The sequence below is a fragment of the Liolophura sinensis genome, chromosome 6 (genome assembly GCF_032854445.1).
Source record: "Liolophura sinensis isolate JHLJ2023 chromosome 6, CUHK_Ljap_v2, whole genome shotgun sequence".
NCBI lineage: Eukaryota > Metazoa > Mollusca > Polyplacophora > Chitonida > Chitonidae > Liolophura > Liolophura sinensis.
The window spans coordinates 47586620-47614475 of NC_088300.1; the positions used below are offsets into that span (position 1 = coordinate 47586620).

The 27856-nt window shown below is 36.7% G+C and overlaps 1 protein-coding gene across 2 annotated transcripts; it reads left to right on the forward strand.

The window, feature by feature from the left end:
- Positions 1-1206: 1206 nt before the first annotated feature.
- Positions 1207-27466, forward strand: LOC135466678 (rab11 family-interacting protein 1-like). 2 transcript variants are annotated; one of them, XM_064744308.1, is made up of 12 exons: positions 1207-1305; positions 3603-3740; positions 9416-9454; positions 12941-13043; positions 14268-14396; positions 15311-15465; positions 16139-16329; positions 17246-17299; positions 18898-18991; positions 19192-19656; positions 20362-20537; positions 21362-27466. In XM_064744308.1, the coding sequence occupies exons 2-12, from the start codon at positions 3710-3712 to the stop codon at positions 21515-21517; spliced, it is 1593 nt and encodes a 530-aa protein (XP_064600378.1). In that variant the 5' UTR covers positions 1207-1305; positions 3603-3709; the 3' UTR covers positions 21518-27466. The 2 variants fall into 2 exon arrangements, with proteins under 2 accessions (XP_064600378.1, XP_064600379.1); XM_064744309.1 differs by lacking the exon at positions 17246-17299.
- The last annotated feature ends 390 nt before the right edge of the window (positions 27467-27856 follow it).

Here is a 27856-nt window from a genome sequence, read left to right on the forward strand (position 1 = left end):
CATTCAACACATAGATTCAAGTATCGCTTGCTAAATGCCTATAATCCATTGTTAACACCCGGGTCAGGTCATACTAAAGGCTTTTAAAATGGTACTTGCTGCTGCCTCGCTTGGCTCTCAGTACTAAGAGGTTAGAGCAAGGAAACATAAATCGTTGGCCCGGTGACTATATAGTGTGACTGGTACGTGGGGTATTATGTTCGGTGTCTTCGGCATGATACTCCAATGGCGGCAGCACTTTGACGACATGGACTAACCCTGCCAAAACAAGACACAGTTTATACCCACGCTTATTGACTTCTCGCCGTCATATGACTGAAAAATTGTTTAGTACGAGGTAAAATCCCAAGCATACATACGTATACACACATAAATTCTTATGGATATTTATAGGAAGGGGGCTCCGTTGCCGAAGGGGTAAGCACGCCAGTACAGCGCATTGGTCCATGCAGGAACATCCCACCAATGTGGTTGCTTTGAGTTCAAGTCCACCTCTTGCTGCCTTGCTCTCCGGACGTAAGTGGAAATAGTCGTGGGTTTCCCTCGGGCTGAGCTCGGCTTCCTCCGACTGGCCGCCGTTGTATAAGTGAAATATTCTTGAGTACGCCGTACAACACCAATCAAATAAATGATTTATAGGTGTGATGCCACTTAAAGTTTGAAGCTAAATTGTTTGAAACGCTGCACCTATACGCATGCCGCGCTGAGCTGTACATTTCATTGCATGGACATGCCTAGGCTACCGGTAGCCTACATCTTATTTTTTCATTTTCCAAAACTTTTTTAAAACTTCCGTTCCGGGTATACATAAATATAGATATGGACTGATTATGTCTGAAACTGAGGTATTGTTATTACCAAGTCACTTCTCTTTAAAGGTACACTCATGCGCTAATTTTCATGGTTAAAAACATAAAATTGCCTGGTGCGCATGCCTATGTGCCACACAAAATACGGGGCAGGTAATTTACGGTAATCAAAGTTATCGCCAGATTCCAAGTTAATTCACACGACACCAGTAGTTTGCCATAATTATTACTCACACTGTTTCATAGCATAATACAAAGTAGTGCAACATACCGTGCCGCGTATAGCTGACCTAATTATAGTAGTCTCATTTCTCTGATCTTAGGCCTACATAGGATCGGCTGTCACCCGAAAGTAGCCACGGATGTCTCCGCTAGAGGGCGTCTTTTCCCTGCAGCAGAAACAGGAAGCTCGTCTCGCGGATGATCGAACTGCGACAAGTCGTCCTGCTTAAAACTTCTGTTGTTCGGCGGAAAGAAAATGAAAGCGGAGAATGTGGTGAGCTTTTGGTAGAAAACACCTGTATTGGTGGAGGGTGTCAGAATGATCAGTGGTTGTGGTTTGCTGGTGTGTTTTCAGTTTGGACTGTCGGAAGTCTGGACATAGCTTGGGATACGTACAACAGGTGGTTGTGTTGCTGTGAGCCCGTCGAGTGTCGTGATCGCTGGCCTCGTTTTCCGGGATGATGACCCAGTCAAGAGGGCAAAAAATATCATTGTTTCCCCCATGACCTATGAGAGGACACACGTTTACGTCTTTCCCCTCGTAACATTTTACATGTGGACTGGTCTTTCGAGTGACTGTCACTGTCACTTTGTACTTTTAAAACATGTTCATGCCAGAAACTCGAAGTCGAAGACCCACTAATCGATTCATATCACGATCGTTGATGCTGTCCGAAATGGAGGCCGATAGTTATCTGATTTGGTCATAATCACTTTCAGCAAGATCAGAATAGCAGCTGTCTGTTTTAAAGGGATTTGACCAGCTCCTCGGTTTTCATCCTGCAACTTGGTTAAATTAAATTAAGCATGCATGGCGGTCAATTTTCAATACTTTCTGATCTCCAGCTGGAGATCCCTCCTCAACCTGGCTTATAGCCTACTTATAGAGCAACTACATTGTGTTTACTGTATCAAATGATTTGTGCAGTAACCTGACAGCCTGTCTTTAAGTTAATATTTTTTGATTTATGTGTGATATTATCAAATTAAAATTAAATATTACATAAAAGTAAAATGGTATAAAAAAAATTGAAGCTGATGCTGTCTAATTTCAGCGTGTGACTGCCTTTAACTGATGTCTAATATGTTTTGGGAGTAACATTAAAGTACAAATTAAATTGAATTGGATGAAAAAGAAATGATTTCAGAAGATATCATAAAAATTGATAGCATTATTGAGTCACAAAACATTAGTGTAACTGAATAAATATGCATTTCCATATCACATCAAGAAACTTTACGGAAGCAGATGATGGGGATCCCAATTGAATAATGTTAAACTGATCAGTGTGTTAAAGAAAATGCGATTTATATGAGCAGTTTATGCTGTAAAAGGAAACCCATCATTTTTAGTGTTGACCTAATTATTGTGTTGTCACTGTTATTTAGGACCTTGTTATTTATGGTGTGCTGTTCACAAAAAAATCAGTTTGTAGTGTAAATGAATCTGCCAGTCGTATGATATTTTTTGATATTATCAGTACTGTTATCAGTATAACCTTTTATTTTAATCCAAAGTAAATGTATTAGTGTGATAAAAAGTCTATTAGTTTATGTAATCTTGTACATGTATCACTGGTACATGTGGTGTGAGCATATATAAATGTACATGTATTATTCTGCTTAAATTTAGATATAAATTACTTTTCTAAGTGATTGTTTCTGCAATATTGCATGACTCACGTTATACTCACTTTCTATATTTAAGAGAGTAAACTGTTACCTGATATTACATGTTAATATGATAAAGCCTCAGCTATGTGAGAAATATGTTTTCTGGGGGAAAAATGTGATGTGTTTTTTTTTTTTTTTTTAAATGATTTTATCATTGTTAAAAGATGTTTGAGTGAAAATCTTTCTTATATTAGGCAGTAATTATTTATTTTTCATTACATTGTTACTGTCACATGGCTTAATACAAGACCTTAATGCACAGCTGACTTTAATATGTAGATGTGTAGGCATGTGTAGATTTTTTACTGCAAATGATTATTTATGATGGCTCACAGTGGCTCATGCCTAGGATTTTATTACATGAACAAACATACGAGCCAAAATGTCTCCATTCACAATGATTACTTGGTGGATACATCGCATCGACTCTGAAGGAAATTTATATGTTGATCTGGTGAGGGCAGGTTGTAAAAACAAAAGGATAACATCCAAAGGTACAGTTAAAGCCTATGCACATGCAGGCCTCCTTGTACATTTATATCTACAGGGCATTCTGATTGAGTTTGGATACTGGTATGCAGTCACTCAGTGGGGAATGAAATATCAACTCAAATACACACATGATAATTTTGACAGATGCTCTGTACATACAGTTGTCACTACTGTAACTGTGAAACTTTCTTATCTGTTTATAGATGAATGATTGGGGTTTAATGTCACATTGGCAATATTTCAGCTATATTCTGCCTATTGTTCCCTATGAGACAGACTCCATAGACATACATACATGTATAGGTGAAACGAGAATCAGTGACACTCAATAGTCGGCCTGAATCAGAACTAATGTGTAAACAGTTGTGGCCGCTCTATTCTGAAGGACTGACTTTGTCTTTACAGGGTAGCAGCTAATCCGGTGATTGTTTGTGGAGTTTATCAGCTGGATTTACCAGTGCTGACAAGTATACCAGGATCCACCTGCAGAGTGTGACCTAGATGTGAGGAGAATGTGGAACCCCACACATGTTCAGTTTACAGGTAAGTCTCAGCTTCAGTCTGCACTACACACTAATGCTAACATACTGAATGGGAACATGTAGAAAGTGCTATTCTGGTAAAATTGTTCAGATGCTGATCTAAGAAAGATGTTGTGACTGTGTGCCTGTCATCAAAATACTTCTTTTGTTTGTTGACATATAAATTGCGTTTGGAGGTGAGAAGGTGTGTGTACACATGTGGACACTTAGAATCAAGGTAAAATTTACATGTACTTGTACATGAAGCTATGGTGGTTGTATCCAAAAGATGTGTGTGTATATATATATATATGTATTGGTATAATCATATAGACCTCAGTGTGCCGTACTGTTGTAGTCTATATGCTCACCTATATGCATGTGTAACTTACAGAGCTACCTACATTGATGTAGAAACATGTACATGTACGATTAACTTGGACTAGACGGGCTGGTTCTGCTTCATAACAGATGTATTGGCCTGTGGTGACATGTACGACAGGCTTCTTTGAAACACTATGAAAGCTATATGAAAGGCTTTGAAAAGTTTTCTTCATGACAGATTGGTTTGTTTTGCACATCAGAGTTTATGAATGTGTAAACAGTGAGCTGTGACCCACTGGAAAGAGCTGTGGATGTGGTTGTAACCGTACTAATTTTTGTGTATTTTTGTTCTAAAATCACATCGTATATTCCTGATTGCCATTGTATGCGTGAAAAATTTTGTATTTGGGCATCAAACACTAATCAGTCAGCGAATCAATCTTTTTGTTATAATTTTTTTTAAATTTAAAAACTGATACCTGTATCTTAGACATGCTCAGGGTGAACAACCACTGTGGCCAACAGGTCTGAATCAGGCTATTGAAGTTTGAATTTAATCAGTGAATCAACAGTTACTCAGTTCAGAAACCTAATCTAAGCACACCTTTTAAAATCATCTGCCATTCCTTTCAGCGTAGAAATTGGTATAAGTATTCAAAAGGGATTTTGTTATATATAGCACAAAAACTCAGTGTGATGTGTTAACTTTGTATGACTTGTTTGGGGTGTGTTTGTTAAAGGACCAGATAGTTGGATTTGTCCTTAAGAAATGGGATATACTTTTTGTCTATTGAATGCGATCTAAGCATTGGTGTAGTCCCAGTATCTCATGTCTGTTTATGTGAATGCCATACTCATTGTTATGGGTCAAATCAGGTCAGGTATTGGATACAAACTGGTTTACTAGGGGGAATAGTTTCGCTCAGTCAGTATATAGCCTGCAGTTAGTGTTATTTTAGTACTTTGTCCGCACTTTTTCTGATACAAGTCTTGTTTTAGTAATTGAGAGGAATGCATTATGTTAAAAGTAGGCAGTTTTTATAACTACTACATGTTTCTATTAAATATGAGACTGATCAGTTTGGGTGTTTTGCTTGTTAACACAATCCTAGCACAGGTGGTATTTTGGGGGTGTGAATAATTGACAAGTCTCTCAGCAGTGACTCTGACTTGTAAATAAAGACCATGTACTTGTAGGTATTAAATATTGGAGAAGAGTAACAGAACAGCAGTATTCTATTTCCATGGCCAGTGACAGGGAACTGTTTTGTGGCCTTAGAGGCCAGCTGTGAACATCCTCAATGAAGTGCCGTTTGTAGATTATCTCCTGTGGGGGCCTGGGGCATGCTGGGTGTGAATGGAGGGCATATCAGGGTGGTTGGCAGACCTGCCCACTCCATTAGATACCTGTTGGGGTAATTTACTCCAGTCGTCCTATAATCCCACCTAATGTCAACATGGTCAAGCTGAATTGAATGCTCAGGTGTGTGTCAGACCTGTGCGCATGTATTGTCAATACACACTCGGAATTGAGGATCTGTTAGCTCCATTCTTCACTGCTGATACCTTTTGTCTGAACTGGCTAGCCCAGTAAACTGGAGAGTCAGGTTTGATAGTTCCACTTGCCCCAGGCTATGGAGCTGATGTCCTGCACCAAGAAGACCCCGGCACATGATTTGAGGAAATACAATGACTGGCACATCAAGGCCTATAATTATACTGACCTACATGAACATCTACATTTGCTGTCCTGTCATTTTACACATGTACAGGTGCAATTGACATCTGTAGATATATACTGCTTAACTGTTTCTGTGAATTATTTTGAGAAATACAGCTTACATCCACAGGTATTCAGCTCTAGTCTAGAAGTGGCTTAACCATTTATCAGGATGTAATCCATTTACAGTTTTTACAAAAGTAGACACAGTAACTTAATTAAATGCTTAATTGGAGTGGGGATACCCACAGTTCTAGTTGAAGTGTAAAAGTTTATATAGGACAACCTGCGGGACGATTGTTTTATATTGATCATCTAAACATTAACAGTCTAAAACATCACTGATTATAAGAGACAAATTGTCTGAATTCTTCCATGTTGTTTTTCAAAACTATATACGAGGGAGGCCAGCATTATGGTATGTGGAAACCGGGCAGAGCCTGGGGGAAACCCACAACCATCCGCTGGTTGCTGAAAGACCTTCCCATGAAACAGTACCCTATAATCAGTACAGTTATTAGCCTGATGTTTACTGAAGGACAATAATTTTAGCTGTCCTTGATAAGTAAAGAAAATTTGATTTTATTAGCAAACATACATGGATATTTAGCCTCTAAAACTTACTTTTCAATTTAGATGTTTTTATGGTCGCAGATGGATGTAGGCATGCTTTCGCCCCCTTCAGTGATAATAAACGGAGATGTTGAGTGTCCTCTAATATGAAGTAATGAGGGTCTTCAGGATAGGTTTTCTGTGCACACACACCAAGAAAATGAGAAGGCTGTGTAGTGATTGGGAATGTGCTGGGTTGAATGGGGATGGCAGGATGGGTTGGGAGTCAGTACTGCCAGTCTATTCATTTCTGACATGATGCCACACAACAGCCGCTTTAGCAAGGCTTCAGCTTTTTTGACCATCAGGTGTTTTAAGCAAACACAGTTTATAGCCAGAAGGGTCTGTGATATGCCAAATTTAGGCCGTGCAGTGTCAGGATGTTTTGACATTGTCGAATATGAGTACCTCTGGGCTGGTCTGTGTAGGCTTCAGTGATAGTCTGCATCATTAGCTGTAGCTGCCCCAGCTTGAGATGTGACAGTTGTTAACAAGCCACGCAACCAGCCTCCTGTACTTAACCTAACTCACAAGAACACACCTGCTCTACCCTGTCAACAAATTATTTATATATGTATATTCTTTCACATGGGGTATATTGTGTATATAGTACAGGTGAAATTACACATTTTCACCTGGATGACTCTCTCTCACTGATTGCAAACACGTGCAGAACAAAGGTGACATTTTTCGGCACAGAGGTTAACTTGTAGACACTAATGAAACTTCTTTGTGTATACTCTGTCTCCCATGAAAGTCTTCTCAACTTTTCCAAGTGAACTGTAATTGATGAAGAGTTCTTTTGTTTTGTCACAATAAATGTTTTCATGTCGTTCAGCCTTGGCATGATATAATAGTATAGTTTCATTTACCAAAGGATTGTTGTTTGAATGATCTGTAATGTCTGTCAGTGTTAGCCACTCCTGTGTGGCTCATTCTGTTTGTGTTAAACCTTGTGTACAAGTAAAGCAGCAGATGCTTTCAGGGGTTTAGGATGAGTTAGAATGGATAGATACTTGACTGCCTTGATTTATGATAGCTTTGAAAAAAATTCCCAAGGCTGCAAAAATACATTTCTTGAAATAAGACACGTGAGCATAAAATACGTTTGAAGGTGGCTGTCAAATTGTTTTACTGGATGGCTGAAAGTGATATAAAAATGTCAGTGAATTTGGGAAAGGACTTTTTTTTTGTCAGAGATGTAGCCATGACAGAAGGGATCTTTTGTTTGGATAGCATAAACAATTTGATAACGTATCTACATGTATGCCTTTTACATAAGTATGCAGAGTGCATGTATAGTGTAAGACAGAGTGATGCACGCTCAGTCAGACTGTAACCTAAATGTTGAGTTTTTGTACTATGGACATAGTGTGACACCCAAGCAAATTTTGGGTAGGCTTTAATATTCCAATTAAAAAAATTGTTCATAGTACACAGCTCTTCATTCATAAGCCAGTGAGGTAGCATGATGAAATCTAGCATTTGGTGGTTTAAGCATCAATTATCAACAAGTGTGTCAGGTACAAAAAGGAGATGGGATGTGATTTACCCTGTATATTTGTACCTGATCCATGTGCTTCTTGTGTACCTCGTTTTGCATACCTCGTTTTGCATACCTCGTTTTGCATACCTCTAGTGCACATGCAGGATTACTGTATTTTACCTGAAGTTTAGCATTTTTCAGATGACACATTTTGCTTGATTCTGATTGATATATCCACATTATATAAGGCCACTTAACATTTTTTGGCGAAGTTTGATAAAGTTCTTATGAGAAAAACGGAAGTGGTAGCACCTAAAGTATTATTTGAAATCATTTACGTGTAGCTCTGAAAGTGCATCTGTGCAGTCGCAGATTGTGGGTGAAATACTGTGTTTACAATACTGTGTATGTTGATTTTTGCATGAAGAGAAAAAAGACAAATTTTTAAACAAGCATAAATTCAAAATATAAAGGTACAGAATTATTGAGTACACCTTACTTTTTCATTTTTCATTTTTTCAAAACTTTCATTTAACCAAATCAAAGGTCAAATTATTTTGTTCTATACAGTATTCGTAAAATAGATTTTTAAGAATATAAATCATTCTCCCGAAGCCCATGAATTTCACTCAAAGGAAAAGAATTTACCTTATACATTAGCAGCATTGGCCCCTGGCGTGTGAGATTGCCTAACAAGATTAATATAGTTAATGTTTGCGGATGTGTTGGGTGTACTCTCTCAGGTGTGGCCGTAGGGTTGTATCCTTATGGGCTTGTGCCATGACGTGTGGTAACAGGACCTTATATTTTATCAGACTTCATGGTGTAGACTAGTCATTCTTAACTTATTTTTTTATCTTACCCACTTGTAATTTTATTGTCTCTGTGAGCAGACAATAGCTGTGGGCTTTTGTCAATACCCTCACCTCCCAGTATTAAACCGCATGCCAGAGGTATGTGGCAACAGGTCTGCTGGGCCCACGCAACTTTTTTTACCCAGAACATGCCTGGACATGATAGTGTAAAATATAAATGGTGCTGTAATCCTTGTACATGTAGGTGTTGATAAAATGTGTCCCTTACACCTCATAGTGACCTGGGATGGCAAGAGGTTATGTCCGCCTTCCCAGAAATTCTAGGATTGTACGACAGTCACATGAATAATTGTTGTAGGAAATGGCCAATATTATGTTTTTGTTTCCTTTCTATGTTGTTTTATTTTGACATCTCTGTGACTGTCAGCTAGATGCATTATGGAATAAATACCTGTTTCCTGGCTCAGTATGGTGGTTTGGTCCTGCGCAGCAGTTTCCTGGATTTATTAACTTGATTGCTATAGCTTACATATTCCTGTACATGTAGGTGAAAAATCCTGAAGTACATGTAGGGCAGAAAAGACCAATCAAATAAAGAATAAAAGTAAATTTAATGTTAGTTTTTTTTTTCTGAAATTGAAGTATAATGCTAGAATATGGCTTTAAACTACATGGTATTGTGAAATAAACAAACATTGTGCAACATGTTTATCATTAAGGAATGATTTTCTTTTTTACAGTACTCAGAGCTCGGAATCTAATATCTAAAGGAAAGGCTGGTAAGTATAGTATTGCTAATATTTTGTCTGCTTAGGATCGAAGTGAATTTACGTGTAGGTATGTAAAATGTACAGAAAGTGTGACCATTACCAACTGGGGACCTATCTCTGCTGTGATGAATCTATTGAACTATCCTCATAAAATTATCTAGAGGTAAAGATATTTTCTGCACATGTATCCAATGGTATTTGTAGCTCGTATCTGGCTTGAGCATGTTGTCTTGTGTCTTCAGCAGCATGTTATTCCAGTGAATCAGCACAGTACATACATGTATGTCATCATGGAGGCTGGCTTGCTTCAGTGAGATTGTGTTCTCATATAGCCTATTGTCCAGACAGACGTTTTCGTGGTACTCACATTTTTGTGTCAGTGCGAAAAAACGCATCATTTTGAACAGGAGGTGGATTGGATCGTGTGAATGCTGTAGACTATAGTGTGTTCAGCAGTAATTTTTACACTGAAAAGTGTCACTTTTTCTGGCCTTGCGCTCAAAGTGTTAATACCACGAAAACCCATGAGGCGATGCTACTTGTAAAGGGTGTTGAAACATGATATTAAACTTCAGCCAAATAAGCTATAGACATCAGCATCAGTTAGGGTTAATTCTTTTGATTTACATTTGCTATTTCAATCTCTGTTTTGTCCTCCGCATACATGTACATATATAAATAAAGATTTATATGTTCTACTAGAGGTACATTTGCGTTTCATGTGCCTGCAGGTGTTGTGGTGTAAATATTTTGCTATTCCGCAATATTATATGATTACAGCAGCTGGGGAAACTATGATTGTTGTGGGATCAATAAGTTCATCAGTGTATCCAGTGGGACATCTGTGAAAATCAATGACGGTCATGTAAACATTGCATTGAAATAAACCATTATCTGTACAATATGCAATATGAATATCAGTCTTATAGCTGCCAGAAATTTAGAAAATTGACATCCACACATTTTGATTGTGCCAAACAGCATTAAATGAGATTGGGCGTATTTCATACTTTTTGAGTAGAATTTGAGACTTTTGGATCACAGCTATTTCCATGTATGCCTATGTGCACATATGTATGTAACACCAGTAGAACTCCTGTATAATGGGAGCCAGACGATGTTATCTCTAGTTACATGTAGATTTTGTGAAGCATGTAACTGCAGTAATACAGTCTCACCACACTGTATATGTGTACATGTATATCCTGTCGCTGTGTACTAGGGTGTCTGGAGGCAGAAACGAGCTCGTGCTAATCTGATAAAAGGCGTGAAGGTGTATAATAATGCAGTGACTTAGTGTCACGCTATGTTTTTCAGAATTTCTCAAGCAAATAACGCATGGTCCTGATAATTCATCAGTGTGACCTATGGCAGCAATTTATAGAGCATAAACTGCTCTATTGACCATTCTGACAAGTCATAACTGCCCATAAAACTGCATACATTCATTTACATGAGGTAAAATTTAATGTCAATATATGTAGACATTTGAAAGCTATTGAATTCTTCACTTTTGTAGACTTATACGTCTGTCTGTCGGCTGAATTAATGTGTCTATGTTAAGCAAAGTTAGTACAAATCATTCAGTTTTGTAGAGTTATATAAATGCACATGTACATGCTGCTCATTTACATTTATGTGATGAAAAAAAATCATAACTGCTCTAAGCCTTCTTCAGATCTACACTGATAATAAAGAATTCAGATTTATTAGAGCCACTCAGTTTTTTTGTCTGTAAAGTTATGTGCAGTCTTTCATAAAACAATGATAAGAATATGTCTGGTTGATATGTTACATGTATATAGTGGTAAACATTTTGAAAGAATTGCTCACTTGCCCAGAGCTTTGTGATAACAGATAGGACATATGGTGGTTGGGTGTAGAATTGATAAACAGAAGTTGTGCCTTTGTCAGGCTGATGTGACTCATTTGATTATCATGGCTGCTGTCAGGGTAATTTGGTGTTTGACTGAATGTCATGATCGCGTGTCACTGCCTGGCACGATAGATACATGTATGTTCAAATTCAGCCGAAAGTTTACATAAGAAATTATGTCATTTTCCAAAATTAACAAAAAATGAAGTTAGGCTTTTGTTTTATTTCACTATATTTAAATATACATTTGGTCAAGTTTGTTAATATAGTACTAAAAGTGAGTTTAGATTATTTTAATCTAGACAATGTAAAAACTGTAACAAGAAGGGTCTGAAAATGTTGAGATCAGCTAGGGTATGGCAGAATAAGTGGTATCTGTCTAGGTGACATGTACCTGTACATGTAGGCTAGGTACACAAACGCTTCCCCTCTGACATGGAGATCTCTGTTTACTGTAGACTAACAAAATTATCTATTATACACACACCACATCTGTATAGGTGTTTCTGTTCAAGTTAGTTATTCCAATTGAGATGGGCATATGTTGTTATTTTAACTACTACCAGGAGTAAAATATTCTGTAGTCTTATGCGAAGCTCTGTCCATCAGTGTAACAGAGAAATTCCATTATACTTGTAAATGGTCATGTATTTGCATGTATATGTGTCTGTATCCAGGTAGTTTACACCTGACTAGAATGACCATGTTACCTGTATAGACTGGTCGTCCATGTACATTTACCTTTGTGGAAATAAATCGAATTCTTTTGCATGTTAAACTTCTACTTTAATAACTGTGTTAATGAAGAACGGCATTATCTGTGTGTGACTGTTAACCAAAGAGAAAAAAAGGTTCATTAGGGAAACTGGAACAAATAGACCTGCATTAACAGTATTAAAAAAAGGCTAAAGTATACAAAAGGCAGGATGCTTTAATTTATATCTGGTATGCTGTTGCTGACAATTCATAGGAACTGGTTTACATGTATATATACTCAAATTTGTCAATTAATTTCCCCCGGGCTCTTCCGGGTTTCATGCCACCATAATGCTGGCCGCTGTCGTATGAGTGAAATATTCTTGAATATGGCATAAAACAACATTCCGATAAATAAATTTGTAATTACTGAATTGCTTGTTTTGTCTTAGGAAGGGATTTTGAATTTTTTTATGAAGGTACGATGATATCTTCCTGGAAAAACGTCAGTTTTAGCACCAAAAGTAATATTCTACATGTATGGCGTTTATTTGCCATTTAACATTTACCTTTTGGGCAAAACAAAATGGAATGTTGAAAAATTTGGAGATACTGTATTTCCCCCCAGAAGTTTAACACTTTTCAAGTGCCACATTTTGCTTGATTCTAATTGATTTAAGAATTTATGTGAGAAGTTTGATTAATTTTTTTTTCACAAAAGTGTTGACCCTAAAACTAAAAAGGATCATTCCAAGGTCTTTTTGTGCTTTCTCAGAGTGCATTTTTTTCATTACAACATAATAAGCTTGCAAGTGTATTGCAAATTCAGGGCTTCTCTCTGGCTGAATGAAGACTTTTGAAAATACAACATGAATCCTGTTTAATAACTACAGCTATATATGTATCTTATTTTTCTGTCTCAGGAAACAATGATGTTTTCGTTACGATCCAAGTTGGGAAGCAGAAATTTCAAACCTCAACCATCAAGAACGCCCACAACCCCGAATGGTTTGAAGAGTGTGATCTGTAAGTATCTCAGTCACATCTCTTCATACAACATCATGTATTAATATTTTCTGAATATTTTCGTTATCCAGTAAGTGCATATCAGTGTCAGGTGAGTGATAATGGATGTATGAGATCGAAGTTTATGAGAATTGCTTAATTAATGGGACGTTGTTGTCAGTCCAGTAATTTTGACTCAGGGAACAGTATTAACATTGAATGTTTTCTGATGTAAAACCCAGTGGTGTAAGAAATTTCTGGATCAGCATGTATTTGTTTGGGTAGTCACGCCTATGGGCTTCTCAGACTTGTACCTGTCACATACACACCTGTGCAGTTGTGTGGTCTGGTCTGGTGTGTGAAGCACATGTAGATAACTCTGTGACCTTTTGCCTTGTTATGCAACTGTCAGACAGCAGGTTTGGGAAGTGCAGCATCTGTTAGGATAAACACAGCCTGGGAATTACATCACCTGAACAGACAGGCTGTTTCTAAATACATGAAGTGGAGTGTTTTTGTAGTAATTCAGGAAAGTTTATCAAGGCATTTTAGCCCTTAGATACTGACACATGTAGCTTCTACCTTCAGATGTCCTAACTTCCTCTTTCCTTGACGTGTTATAAATCTTGGGGATTTCAAATCTAAAAAAAAAAAAAAAAAACGTCAGATGAGGAAATGCAATGAGGAAAATTTATGACCTGAATACATACATGTAACATCAATTTGTATTACAAATGCATGCATTCATTCACAGTACTTGCATGCTAGTTTATTTGTACTTTATTTTTGTAGCTTGTTAAACATTCATATCATACATGCTTGTTAAAAAGCTAAAAAATTAAAGTGACACGAAGAAAAAAAAATGATGAAAAGAGCCACATTTATATGTAACAATATGCATATACATGTTAACTGTCTTAATTTGCTGGGCAATGATTATTATGATGAAGACGTAAACGGGAATATTTAATTATGCTTTATGTAGTGTTAATGCTAATTTACAAGCTCACGTTTAGCCTGCTTGTTTCGAAAATTGTAATAACTCTGTGTTATCTGTGAACATGTGTGATGATGTACATTGAGGCTTACCTGCAGAAGGTTGATATTTCTTTACTATATGACTACATGGCTATTTGCATAAACTTCTTTACTTGATAATTTCATGTTTTATTTGTTTATATTCTGTTCCTGTCAGGTGAATGAAGCTCAGGTTTATATGCTATGTTGTGAACGCTTTTGTTATAGGGAGATCCCCAGTCTGCAGGATGATCTTGAGGTGACGGTGTACCACAGGAGTATCCTACAGGATGACTTCCTTGGCTACTGCTCCATCCCTCTGTCAGACTACAAGGTGTATGACAGACCCAAAAGCCAGTGAGTCTACAGTATTTTACCTCTTGCAGGATTGCAATGGCCAGACAAGAAAGGGTGCTGCATTTGAAACCATGAACCTTTGGCCAATAAATTCACATGCTTTAAACTCTCAGTTTCCCCCCCAAGACTTTGCAAAGTTTTTTCCAGGCATAACAGTTAATAATGTCATTAATATAAACACAGAGTGCGTGAGTAAGACATAAAATATGCTAAACAACAAAATAATTAAATGATGTTCGTTAACCTTGGCTAATTCAGATATGTCATGTTCAAACACATCCAAACACAACAGGTTTAGCTTATGTCATTATTTATATGAAGTTTAATGAGCAGATTGTCACACAACATTTTCAACATTTGACAGACTACTTTAACTTAGTTGTGTTTTGAAAGTGAAGCATTTACTGTGTGGCCTGAGACAGCCTCAGATGATTTCAGTATGGTGTAAGCTTTGATGACCTGGGAAGTGTACTCATACATGGAGAATCATTTTGGTAGATATTGGCAAATGATCAAGCAAGGATAAGCTGTTCAGTCTGTTCAGCCATGTGTAGTACACTCTACATCACTCACATCCCATCTCACTTCACTCATTGTGTGACAGATCTGATTATTGGCTGGTACTTTTTATCTCAATCTGTGCCTAGTGCTAAATCTGTTTGTATTTCTGGTATGTACATTGAAGGTTTCTGAGTTTGACAAGGTGTTAGTTTTGAAGCAGATATGAGACTGCATAATTTTGTCCTTCAGTGTATGAGATATTTAGATAATGTATCCTCTTCAGTCATTATGGCAGGAGCATTGCATCCTTCCAAGCCACATTCTCTGAAAGACAGATTTTCCTTGGGATGTGGTGAAAACTTCCAAGCTTAAATTCATTGTAAAATTTCACCTCTTCCTCTCTTCTACTCCAGATGGGCATCTTTGGGATCTCGTCCAAAGAAACCGGACAACAAATATCGTGGAGAGCTTGAGTTTAGGCTGACATTTCATGTGAAGAGTTTGCCTAATGGAGACAGTCTGCGTAGAAAGAGACCATCTTCGTTCAGAACTGTGGCCTCAGCTGTTGGTGAGTGGCTGCTTTTTTTTTTTTTTTGGGCTGCTGTAAGTTTCTCATCAGTTTCAGTTCATAAATGGCTGGTAAATTAGGTACCAAAATATCTGCTGTCAGAGTTTTTCTACTATGAGATGATAAAATCCAGTTCTGTGTTAAAGAAAATTGTGTTAAAACAGTACAAGATTATTATACAGACATATATTTATTTATTTATTTAATTGATTGGTGTTTTACGCCGTACTCAAGAATATTTCACTTACACGACGGCGACCAGCATTATGGCGGGAGGAAACTGCAGAGTCCTGGGGAAACCCACGACCATCTGCAGGTTGTTAACAGACCTTCCCACGTACAGCAGGAGAGCAAACCAGCATGAGCTGCACTTGAACTCACAGCGACCACATTGGTGAGAGGCTCCTGGGTCATTATTGTACAGGCATGTACCTGCCCATGTCATAGAGTACAGGCTAGTCCTACAAGTGCACTTTGATACAACAAATGTTATGGGGCAAAAGGACAACCTGTAACATGGTAACTTGAAACTTACGTATTGTTTGTATATTAAATTCAAATATACTATGGCCAGTTTTAAATTCCTGTTAGAAGATGATTTCACAATCTAGGCATTGGTAGATGTAGGCTGTGAAAACACATGTAAGGAGAGACGCTGTGTTTTACTTAACAGGTGATAAATTAAAGTTAATAAGAAGCTCGTCATTTCGAGATAAACCCATGATGTCTTCAAATGGAGGAAGAACGGATTCAGTCCTGCACCGGACTTCCAGTGGCCACGTGGATAAAAATGGGCCCATTGGTGGACCTTCAGATCTAAACGAGGAGAAAAACAACAGTACGTTAATGTTGGATCGATCGCCGGTAAGAAATCACCTGCAGTATTTATATACTGTGGTAATCACATCTTCAAGAGTTATGCATGCACTGTATATAAAGGTCATGGTTGTACTCTACATCTATACTGAAAAGAACATGTCTCATTTATAAGGAAACTCTTACTAACCATAGGTATATACACATATCTTTTGTGCATATCTTTCTCTTTGGCAGCAAGTTGGCAAACATTAAAATTGCCATCTTGAATTTTATACACTAATTATACATTACATGTGTTTAGGCTGTTAAATGCATATGAATTTTATAGCCTGCAGACTTTTAGCAAATAGGTAGTTGTTTTCACAGCTGAAAGGTGCAGTCCATATATCTTTGTATTTACTGTAGATTAAATTACTAATTATACAACTGTTTTACTTGTTATTTAGTTTAAGTTTACTTTCCTTGAGTATGTAGCCAGTGAAAAGGAAACCTTTCCGTCCCAAAATAGTTTGGGCCAAAGCTGTGTATATTAAATTGTTCATTGAAGGTCAAACTCCTAATGTAGTAAAACTCATAGTACAAGAGGGAAATTATCAAAATGGCTTTTGTCTGAGTTGCCAGTGCAGAGGAAAAGGTAGCTTACATCACTATTTACATGTTTTGTTTACATGAGAAGGTTTTGTGGGGTACATGTAGTCCTCAGATTTTAATTTATGCATGGATGAATTGCTTCATTTATTGTTAACTACAGTTTATACAGTTTTATTTTCATTACCTTTCTGCGTAACTGTCGAATACTGGTCACATTTGTGTTTAGTTTGTCTTCTTTCTTGTTTAAAACTGTACTGTGTGTAAAGCGTTTATTTGTGTTTGAAATTCCTGCCTTGTGCTGGTATTGGATAGTGATGTGTCGATGATTGACTGGTGTAAGAACAACTTTATTTGCATCTGTTATTACCAGAGGCAGAGAGAGTTTCCAGCTTATGATGAGACGCGGGATGATAATGAGTCTGGGGTTGGTACATTTCATCTTTACAGCATGCTTATCAGGGCTTGGGATAATGGTGATTGTTGTAACACATACTGACACTATGTAAACATGCTGGATCTGTTGCATAATGGGATGGGGATTGCCCTGAGATGAAGTGCATGCTCATGTATAAAGCTCTTCTACACTGCACGATGGGAACAAAATCATCACATTTTAGTTTTCTAAACTCCTCTTGAAATTTATAAGGTTGGAAAGACGGTTTAGTGTGAATATCCCCCACCATGACTTTATGTTGGTGTTTCACGTACTTGTGGCAATAGAGCATGCCATTGGTCACACATTTTGTTTAGTGACATGAAGAATGTGTACAAATGCTGGTATTCTTGTTAGAGTTATCTCCCCTTAAACCTAGGCTGTAGCTTTTGGCAGTACACATACTATTAAAATATGCTCAAAGCACAGATGGGTTTTCGTAATAAAGCAAGGTAATAAGAAATACTAAGTAGTTGTGCTTCCATAACTTTCTAACATGGTCTCAAGGCTTTCTATTTTTGTTTGGTATTTCCGTTTGGGTAAACATGTAGTGAGCATTTTTGCCGTAGATGTGTCGGCTTACTAATCTGTGAGACGTGCATGATTTTTGCTGACATGTACATGCTGTTTTTATATTGTAAATGTGTTAAATTTGTGCATGGTTTTTGCTTTAAATAACATTTCATGTTTGTTTTTAATGGCCTAGCAAAGTTTTTGTTAACTGTAACATGATGATATTGGTGTGTGGATAAACACACAATGTTTGTTACGACTTTGACACTGTAAACAAGTGCTTGCTCTGTTTTGCTGATGTAGAATTAACATCTCCAACATGTTAATTATCATGTCAATTAATGTTCCATATGGCATGTCCACATAGGAGCTTTCCGTTACATCTTTTTCATTGTGCTAAGGTAATACCTAGGTAGTGGTTGTACCTTAAATATCTGTAGAAACTCCAGTACCTACTTTCATACATGTACATTAAAACCTTTCACTGTTTGGCCAATCAGATTCTTGCTTCCATTTTTTGAAAAGAGAAACTTTCTCTTTTCATTCAATTCTTTTCGTTTTCATTCAATTTTATGTTAAAACAGCAATTCTGATTGTTGTCCTATGCAAGAAAAGAAGCGCAGCAGGACATGGTGGGAGTAGATGTTTCTAATCTTAGTGAGAAAAGCTGTCAATCTCACTATTGTGCTGTTATTTGCTGAAGCATGGTTTAGGTCTTTGTTTTGCAGTTTCCAATAATATTATTATATAAACATGTACATTATATGTACATGTATGTACATGTTGCTGTACATTTTATATGGATATGAAATTAAGATCTGAATATGTGCATCATGCTGCTTAAAATCTAAAGAGAAAAGTTAGGAGAATTTAGCCCTCCTTCAAGCTTTGTGCAATGGTATAAACCTTCATGGCGATATATTCTTTTATACGTACATCGTCTTTTTTTTTCCATTATCACGTATCGTGTACATATAATGCATCAGATACTGAATTCACATAGACATACATGTAATTGTATACATCATTTATCTTTTGTGCAAGTTATCTGTAATTTCCCATTATTGTTTGTGTAGGAGATGAGATTGCGGAGGACTATGAGCACCCCTGTTTATAAAGTGGGCATGGCCCGACCCAGAATACAGATGGGCAGTGCTAATATTAAGCCCGGTAAGAGAACCATATTTTAAGCAGTAGGTGTGAGAGGAAAGTGATCTGCAACATGTAATTTGTGGATTGGTAGAGATTTAAGGGTTAGTTTGTACTATTAATGCTAATACATGACAATACATGCATGTACATTTACATAGCTAACCATAATACAAGGATTATATGAAGTAATCAGATTGGCTTGCTGTCTTCTGTCACAGAGGCCTTAGAGGCTCGACTCAGATCTGTTACCCTGGCTGGCATAAGAGAAGAAGCTGCAGAAAAAGACAATCGCACTGAATCTGTTTCTACTAGCATCTTAAGCACATCTGTTCCTGTGGGGACAAACTTTCTAGCAGACCCAACCCCTTCCCCAGTCCGTCCTCAGCAGCCGACTTATGCATCTATAGTCAAACAAAACGGTTGTCAGACTGCCAACAAAAATGGGAATGTCCAGAGCGCAGAGGACGTCTCTGGAGGGTTTGAGGATTACCTGAAGAAGCGGACGCGCAAGGCGAGGAGTGTACAAGGTTACTCGCCAGAACCTAATTCTGGCTCGGACTCTGACGAGGCTGGGAGTTCCTCACGGTCAGGGATTCACAGGGAAGGGTCGGAGACCTCCTTGCCCACTGTGGTGCGGCGCAGACAGAAGGGGGACAGGATGCACATGATGAGAAACCCTGACAGTGAGTAGAAACAGGACACAGCAGTCTGTACTAGGAGGTCAGGGGCCACATCAGCTTACGATCGACACCCTCTTGCACGAATGGCCTTTTAGTTACAATAGTTGTAACTTGCAATCGGAAATTACAATATGGTCGAGTCTGTTGTAAATATTTCCAATCACCCCCAATTTTACATTAAGTACAAATACTTGCCTTGCATAGGCTATTAATTACTTCTTTTCAACTTGGTTTGCAAAGATGTGAAACGTGATTGTCTCAAAAAGATTAGCATTTTCACATCTATTTGTTTTTAGCTGCTGAATCAAGAAAAGTAATAAATGGTGCATTGTCCATTTAGGCAGGCCACCTTTATGTATGTGTCAAATTTGGCCATCGATCGCGATTGTATCTTCAGAAATTTAGGATCGATTTACAATCGCTTTGTGCAGGTGTCGCAACATGTTTTTACAATGAACTGTAAACTCAATTGTAGGGTCTACAGTTGATTGTATTTACAATCTCTTTGTACAAGTGAGCGATGAAGATTAGCACAGACCTGTTATACATGTATTTGACCTAAAATGTTCATGAATAAATTACTAATTTTGCCTACTTCAGACAGTACTATTGAGTACACATAAAGAGTTTAAGGTTTATTTGGGAACAAGGCTTCAGCACCAAAAGTAATATTTTGTGATTTTTTCCCCCTTTTTGCCTTTGTTGCAGTGCTAGGCAGACGGTATACAGTGCAAGGTATGGAGTTTAGAGCCCGGCCATCTATGTATATGTATGAGGAGATGTTTTCAACATCCAGCAGAGCCGAGTTCCGGCGCTCTTATCACTCGGCCCACAGTACAGACTCCACAGACTTGGTCACTGTCTACAGGGGCATGAACAAGGAGGTAAGCTGCAACACATGACAAGGGTTCCCCTGGAAATTATTTGCTTTGTTGCTTATGAAAAAAACATTTTGTGCATACATGACATTGATTAGCCCTATATTGCACAATTGTACTAGAACTTTTTTGGTGGTGGTAAGAGCACTCAAATAGCTGAGCACATTGTAGTTGTTGGGTTGGCTTTGTAAGCTTTGCAAAGAACCTGCAAATAGCCGCACATCTTGCCTTTTAAAATTGGTCCTCTTACCTCATTTGGTTTTCGACATAAAAGTGTGTAGGGTTCACTCTGATTTGAACCAACAACATTTGGGATGTAGATTTCACTTCTGTCACTAAACCAAATGAAAATTTCTATTGGTGCAGTAATAGATAGCCAGTACATTCTGCGCTTGTTTCAGGAGGGAGGGTGGGGTATTTGATGTTAGTTACTTCTACAGATTTGGGCATATTATATTGGGCATTGTTTATGATGTAGAGTTAATTGACTGACATAACAATGTAACTAACTCTAAACCCTAAGCCACAACAATTCAAAGACAGAATCTTTGTTACAATGTCGGATGATGGAATTTAAAATTAAAATAAAGTGGAAAATTCATATATTTTGTAGAAATTGTGAAATGTATCAGCAATTGTTTCCCCCAAAACATTTATCTTATCAGAAAGCCTTGAAAAATAAAAAAAATCATAAAAACAGAAAGACTAAGATCGATTAAAATAAAGAGATAAATTTTTCAAATTTATACTCATTCAGTTTTTTTGGTGTTGCCTAAACAAATAATAATGTGGGGATCTCATTTGCGTACTTGGTCTGTTTACATAACCAGGAGTTGATTAAGCTGGTGACAACATACAAGGCTCAGTTGATCAGGAAGGACCAGTATATAAAAGACCTGGAGGTGTACATAGATGACTTACTGGTGCGAGTGATGGAAAATACGCCCCGCATACTGAACAAACCGCCAAACCAATGCTACCCATGAGATGGAAAACTGAGCATGTGAGATGAATAATGTGAACACCTGTGGCCCTCTATGGCTACATGTAGCTGTGCCGAAAGCTGTGTGACCAGGGGTGAAACATCACTGTTGTGCTCATGTAAAAAGGCAATGTACAGCATGTGAGATTTACCCTGTGCTCGTCAGGCAGTTGGATATTCGATTTCAAGAAGAACTGGAGATGTTGATGTATGTACTGACAGCACAGGATTATACTGCACTACTACATTTACTGTGCAGCACGTGGTCATGTTGATCATGCTGTCGCATCTGGGTCCAAAGTACAACTGAACTGATTGGATGTGTAGATGATCTTCTTTGGTTTATCATCCAAATTTACATGTGATATTATATGTGGCATATTTTATCACTTCGTTTTTGACCGACTTTTACTGTAAGAAGTTGCTCCATATGAGGCTTATCTCCTTGTTATTGTATAGGTAAAGTGCCTTATGGAATGATTCGTTCGTAGAATGTCCCCAAAATCTCCCAATGATGGGCGAATAAATCAATGAATCAACATGTATACCAATGGGCTTATGCTCAGAACAGTTAGGCTAAAATGTTTTCATTGATACTTGTGGTAGTGTAAGCGGGCAATTTATGCTGTACAAAAGTAAATGAATGTCAAAGAATTTCATTGGTAATACCTGGATTGTGAAATATGGTATCTAACTGTATAACATGTCATGATTTGTGTATGGTGCACAAATTCAGAACATCATTCATGTCAAAGTTGCCTAGTTCAAGGGGGATAACTGTGATTGGGGTGTTTGATTATATATGGCAGGAGAATAACATAAAGCTCTACTTGATTTCCTTGTCAGCACTCTGTTGTATTCCTTGGATGTCTTACCTTCAAGATTTAGTTGTGATGTTATATGATAAAAGATCAATTATAGCAACAGCTACAGTATAATTAGCTGTTTACCCCTTCTTTGTCACAGAAAAGAGAACAAAACTGGACTTTTTCTTCACTGATACATGGGATCGAGTCTACTTTGGAAATGTTTGAGGTATTAATAGGTATGGAATGGTTGCCTAGTATGTTACATGTAAAGTGTACATTCAGACAGTTGGTAGGGCAATGGTGCTATGCATGTCACACAGCATGAAAGATACATCTCAAATTCAACAGCATGTACAGGACTCGGGTATGAAAGTGTTGTTATTTGGTACAGAGGTACCATGGTGATTATTGTTTATGGGACCCAAAAATTTTGTAATGGCATAGGATTTTGTCTTTCTTATGATGTTGACTGTTTCTGATCTGAACTTATCGAGGCTGAACAGGTTTTGTAATGTTTTTGTCTTAAACCTCGATATTGTCTGCCATGTTCTGGGCACATGTACATATATTACTGTCAAAATAACTAGCACTTGTGACAGAAGATTTGATAGCATGTACTTCATGTCCTTGTTAATGTTCGATGTGAGTGATTTTTATGCCTTAATGATGAATCTCCACAAGATATCCTCTCAGGATTTTATTGTATCCCACAGAATTACAAAAAAAAAAAATTTTTTTTACTCTTGTGACATTTTTTATGACCTGTGTGGAAGTCCTATATCTATTTTGGTAGTCAGCAATTTTGAATGATGTCTAATTTTTTTTTCCAGTGATAAAATTTTTCTTGAACTTACGATGAACATGGGCAGTCTGTGTACATGAAGTAAATCATGATATGATTATGTTGGGATCAAATTTGTCATGTGGAAGAGCATTAGAATATATAATGTTAGGCCTATATTGAATGTTTTTATCACATTAAAGGAACAGTCTTTTTTATGGTACAGGTTGCTTTAGATGATGTAGGATCTTAAGTACTTTGTATTATTTACAAGTAATTTTTATTATATGTACATTGTAAGATTGAGTGACCAAAACAATCGGTACACACCAAAAGATACATGCACAAGTTTATATTTTGTGTGTATTCATGAGTTGGTTCATGAGAACATTTGTAAAGATATGTGCATGTCATGTTTTTCAGTTTTGCAGCATATTATCAGGATATCTGGAAATTTATAACAAAATGGTAAATTGAAACTGTCCACCTTTATGCATATCTAAAAACATCCAATACATATCTTCATTTTTTTTTGTTTTTTTTTGGTTCTGCTTTTGTATGGGCATGAGAACAGTTTTGCATGGAGTTGTCTTATCTTGGCATTCGGTTATGAGGAATAGTGTTACGTGAGCCTGTTTTTACAACCTCCTGGATAACAGGATTTGCCAGTTATTGGCTGTATCTGCAGTTTTTACGAGTTACCATCATGAAGCCAGGGATATTATCTGCAGATGTATGGTAGCTGCTGATCAAATGACTGTAACAAGCCTGACTTGATTTGAACTGTTCTATGCTTTAACCTAGACCACCCACCTGAGATCAGAAAGCCTGGTGTAATATCAGGACTGAAATTGTTACTGTTGATCTGTAGTTATAGTGTATTTGTCACAATAATGTATGATGTGTGGACGTATGGGTAATGTTCTTAAGGCCACCTCTCGGCAAAGATACATGATTGTGGCTTTTATGTGTTCATGTACGTATTTGTATTTGTTATGTGTATTTGAGGTGATCATCCTGAAAGGAAATGTGAGCTTGTTTTAATACTTCAAAAGATGTTTACTTCATTATGATGTGTATTAAAGGGGATATACATGTAAAATGACTGTGAGTAACACAGAAAGTGGTCATAATGTTGAGGGTTTTTCAAGGGAACGATTTTTAATACTTGTTTCGATTGTCTCAGAATCAGAAATTTGAAATGGTATTGCAGTTCATGATGTTCTGCCCTCCCTTCTTTCATGGGGCTTTACTGACGGAAAGTGGCTGATGTATACACAATGAAATGTTCTTGAGTATGGAATTCAATACCAATCACATAAAGTAAATTGCATTAGGAAATCTACCAAGCTGCAAAATGTATTTCTGTGATAAAATTCAAAATGTAGGTGTCAGGGTTCACGTTCACACCACAGCATGCGTATCTAAAAAGGTTATTCAAGTCTAGTACTAGAGTTAAGCAAAGTCAGAATGAAGAAGGTCAAATGCATTTCATTTTCCCCACTTAATCAAAACAAGAGCTGGAAATTGTTTCAAGCATGTTTGATGTTAACTGGAACTTTGAGTGGGGCTTGTTTATGAAATCAAAACCAATTCATATCCTTATTAATCAAAAAGAGATAAGCATTTCTCACTTGTTTTGGTTGTTTGGTTTCTCAGCAAACAACTCTGCTGCCCTCCATCTATTTTTAAAAAACATATCACATGTTTGACTGTATATTATTGTGTGTTATGTGTTTCACTTGGTACTTAATTGATCATATCTTTTCATATGCCATATTTCATTACTGACATATCATACTGTACATATATATTTAATAGCATGAAAAATGTGTTGATATTTCATAGGTAAGTTACCTCTAAGAGAAATTGTAAACATGAAATATATTTACATATTACATATTTTTGGCTAAATTTTGCTTCTTATTACAAGTATGTGGTGAATGATGGTTAGTTATCCATTACTATATCAATGCACTTTGCTTGTTTGGTTGAGGATCATGTTTGTAATCCAACATTTTTGGCATAATATTTGCAATGCATTCTGCTAAAAGTACACATGTTTAGATCTGAGGCTTTGCAACATTTTTTTGCCCCTACAGTTAAATATTTCCTACACTATCTTCATGAAAAATGTATTGAACCTTGCATCCCTGATGTCTGCAACACTGCGTCAAGCGTGCTTACCATGGTGTTGTATCTCCTCACTCTATGTTGTTACGAACGTCACAGCAGGTGCCTTGTGTAATGGGCCTCTGGAGTTTGGCTGCCAAACTTCACATATACCCTGAGAGTGATGAGGAACAGGTAATCATGTAGCGCATGGGCCGTAGCAACACAAAGATGAAGAAACCCAATTCTCTTGTTGAATGGCAAAATCATGTAGGATCTTAGTATTGTAAGTTGAACATTATGAACGTTATGCGATGTCATTATTTTTAATAATCATTGATGTTTGGCAAAATTTACCTTTTAGTCATACACATTTTGGTACAATGGTAGTTTGTTTTCTGGCTGCTAATTAAGCATTGTAATCAAAGATAAGCAATATCAAGGTATTCCAGAATTCAAGAACCCATAATGATTTATTATTGTTCTGCATTCATTGTCCAACGTTAAAATTTAATCATTCAAGTGCACAAAGACTCTAGGCATATATAAGCCAATTGTAACTACAGTGTGTAAATCTACATAAAGTAGACCATTCCAGAGAATTTACCCAGGGCATGTTGAATTGATTAGGACCAGTTGTATTATTTTTGAGGATAAAACTTTGTATTACATCAAATCACTTGAACTATTACATACCTTGCCCCATTGTCTGTTGAGTCTTTCTGTCATTTTCTTTTCGAGATTAACCCAGAGTGATATAAGATTATCAGAATAATTAATCTAAAGGATTTATTTAATGGGTAATGTTTTTGGGGAGGGGGCATTTAGTACATTCCTTACATTGTAGGAGAGAATTCCCAGGGTTGTGTGCATGTGCTTTTCTAGTTACTACTTGGTTGTGAAAAAAAAAATGGCTCTAAACAAATACACATAGTGTAAATCTTCAACCTTTTCAACCACTAAAGCACTTGTTAGTACATACAGTTATTATGAAGATGATGCTAAAAATGATTTGTTTAAAATAATTTATTTCTCTGCACCCCATAATTCTGTCAAAATGTTTGAAAAGAGGCAGTGGAAAAGGTTGAAGAATTAGGGTACCATAGAATCTTTTTACTGTTAGGCTTTGTTCGGCCTGCTGGGTGGCATAGAACTACTGATCTCCATCCTTCTTCAAAACATGATTCTGAAACAAGGATATTGTTTTTATCCTGAAGCACATCACTGCAGTGTTCATCAAAAGTGGTGGTGTTGAAACAAAACTATATTACGCTATAAAGAATGATCCATGATTTATGATACAGTTCTTGCTAAACATTTTGGTAAGCTTTGTTTCTGTGTGTTTTTCACTCAAAAATCATCAAATCTAGGTTAGTATCTTCAGCAGGAGTGAATTTATGAGGTATATTTTGTAAATTTATGGAAGTGTTCCTTTCTTTGTCAAGAACATTAATGATATTTGGATTTTCTTTCTCATGTCATTAGAATTTTCAGTGAGCAAATAAGGAAAAAAAGCTTCTATAGAACAATCCTTTTAGTAGGCAAAATTCTTTTATTTCACAGATGCCTTTTTATGAATATATTTTAAGATTGGACTTATGGTTTATACAGAGGTAATGCATTCAGTTTACATCAGATGTAAATATCTTGCCTTAAGTCATATCTGCCATTGTGGTAATTATGCAAAAATAAAAAATATAGAAAATTAAACAAATATTTCTTGAAAATTATCTTCTGATGTGGGTTTGTTTTTATGTATTATATTTAAAACATCATCCACACAATTCAATTTGTTGTAAAATTACCCTAAATGACCTAAGATTTGACCACAAAAGAACATTTTATGAAGGCAAATAAATGTCATCAGATACTTGCTCTGGTGCTAAAATTTACATTTTCCAAGTAGGATATTAACCCATCTTCCAAACAAACCTCAAAACACTGTTTTAAAATCAACAGAGCTTTTAGAATCTGGTAAAATAGCAACTTAGACATAGACAAAATTTTGGGTCATTTAAGGTATGTAAGTGTAAACTTATTTAAAAAGGTAAAGTGTGTGAAGTAGTCGTATGGACTTGGGGATAGTCCTTGAATTGAGTCATTTATCATTTGCATCCACAGGACAAATGTCACCATATGAACATGACCTAGGTGAAGTGCAGTTTGAAAAAAAGCGTATGGTCTGAAAATCTAACATGCAGTCTAACATTTCGTTCAAGACTGCACTGATAACATTCTTTAAAGAAGAAAAGACAGACATAATGTAAACTTCATATAAAAGACTGTGAACATATTTTTTGTAAATATGGTAAAGATATTTTTCAAATTTGGTTCAGAACTATTAGGAAAAGGACATTGGAAATGTTTTTTGTATGGTGTATATTATATAAATAAGACCACTTGGTATAATATGTGATGCATGACTAAAGCTGTGGTTTAACAAAAGACCAAATTTGAGCAAAAAACAAAATAAATATTTAGACATGAATACTCTTCTTGTGTAGGGTATATTTATGCAAAACAGCCCACCATACAAACATTATTTTCAAAAAAGAAAATAATCATAATCTTTAAACCCTTATTTACAAATGACTATTCACTCTCTTTCAGATTAAGTTATCATCATTTTATGTTTTCTCCT

Bases quoted from the DNA above. Each gene is read 5' to 3' on its own strand.
- LOC135466678 (XM_064744308.1), top strand. From the start codon at position 3,710: ATGTGGAACCCCACACATGTTCAGTTTACAG. The intron at 17,300-18,897 runs GTTGGTACATTT...TTGTTTGTGTAG, and splicing joins GGGATGATAATGAGTCTGGG to GAGATGAGATTGCGGAGGAC. The intron at 20,538-21,361 runs GTAAGCTGCAAC...TTACATAACCAG, and splicing joins ACAGGGGCATGAACAAGGAG to GAGTTGATTAAGCTGGTGAC.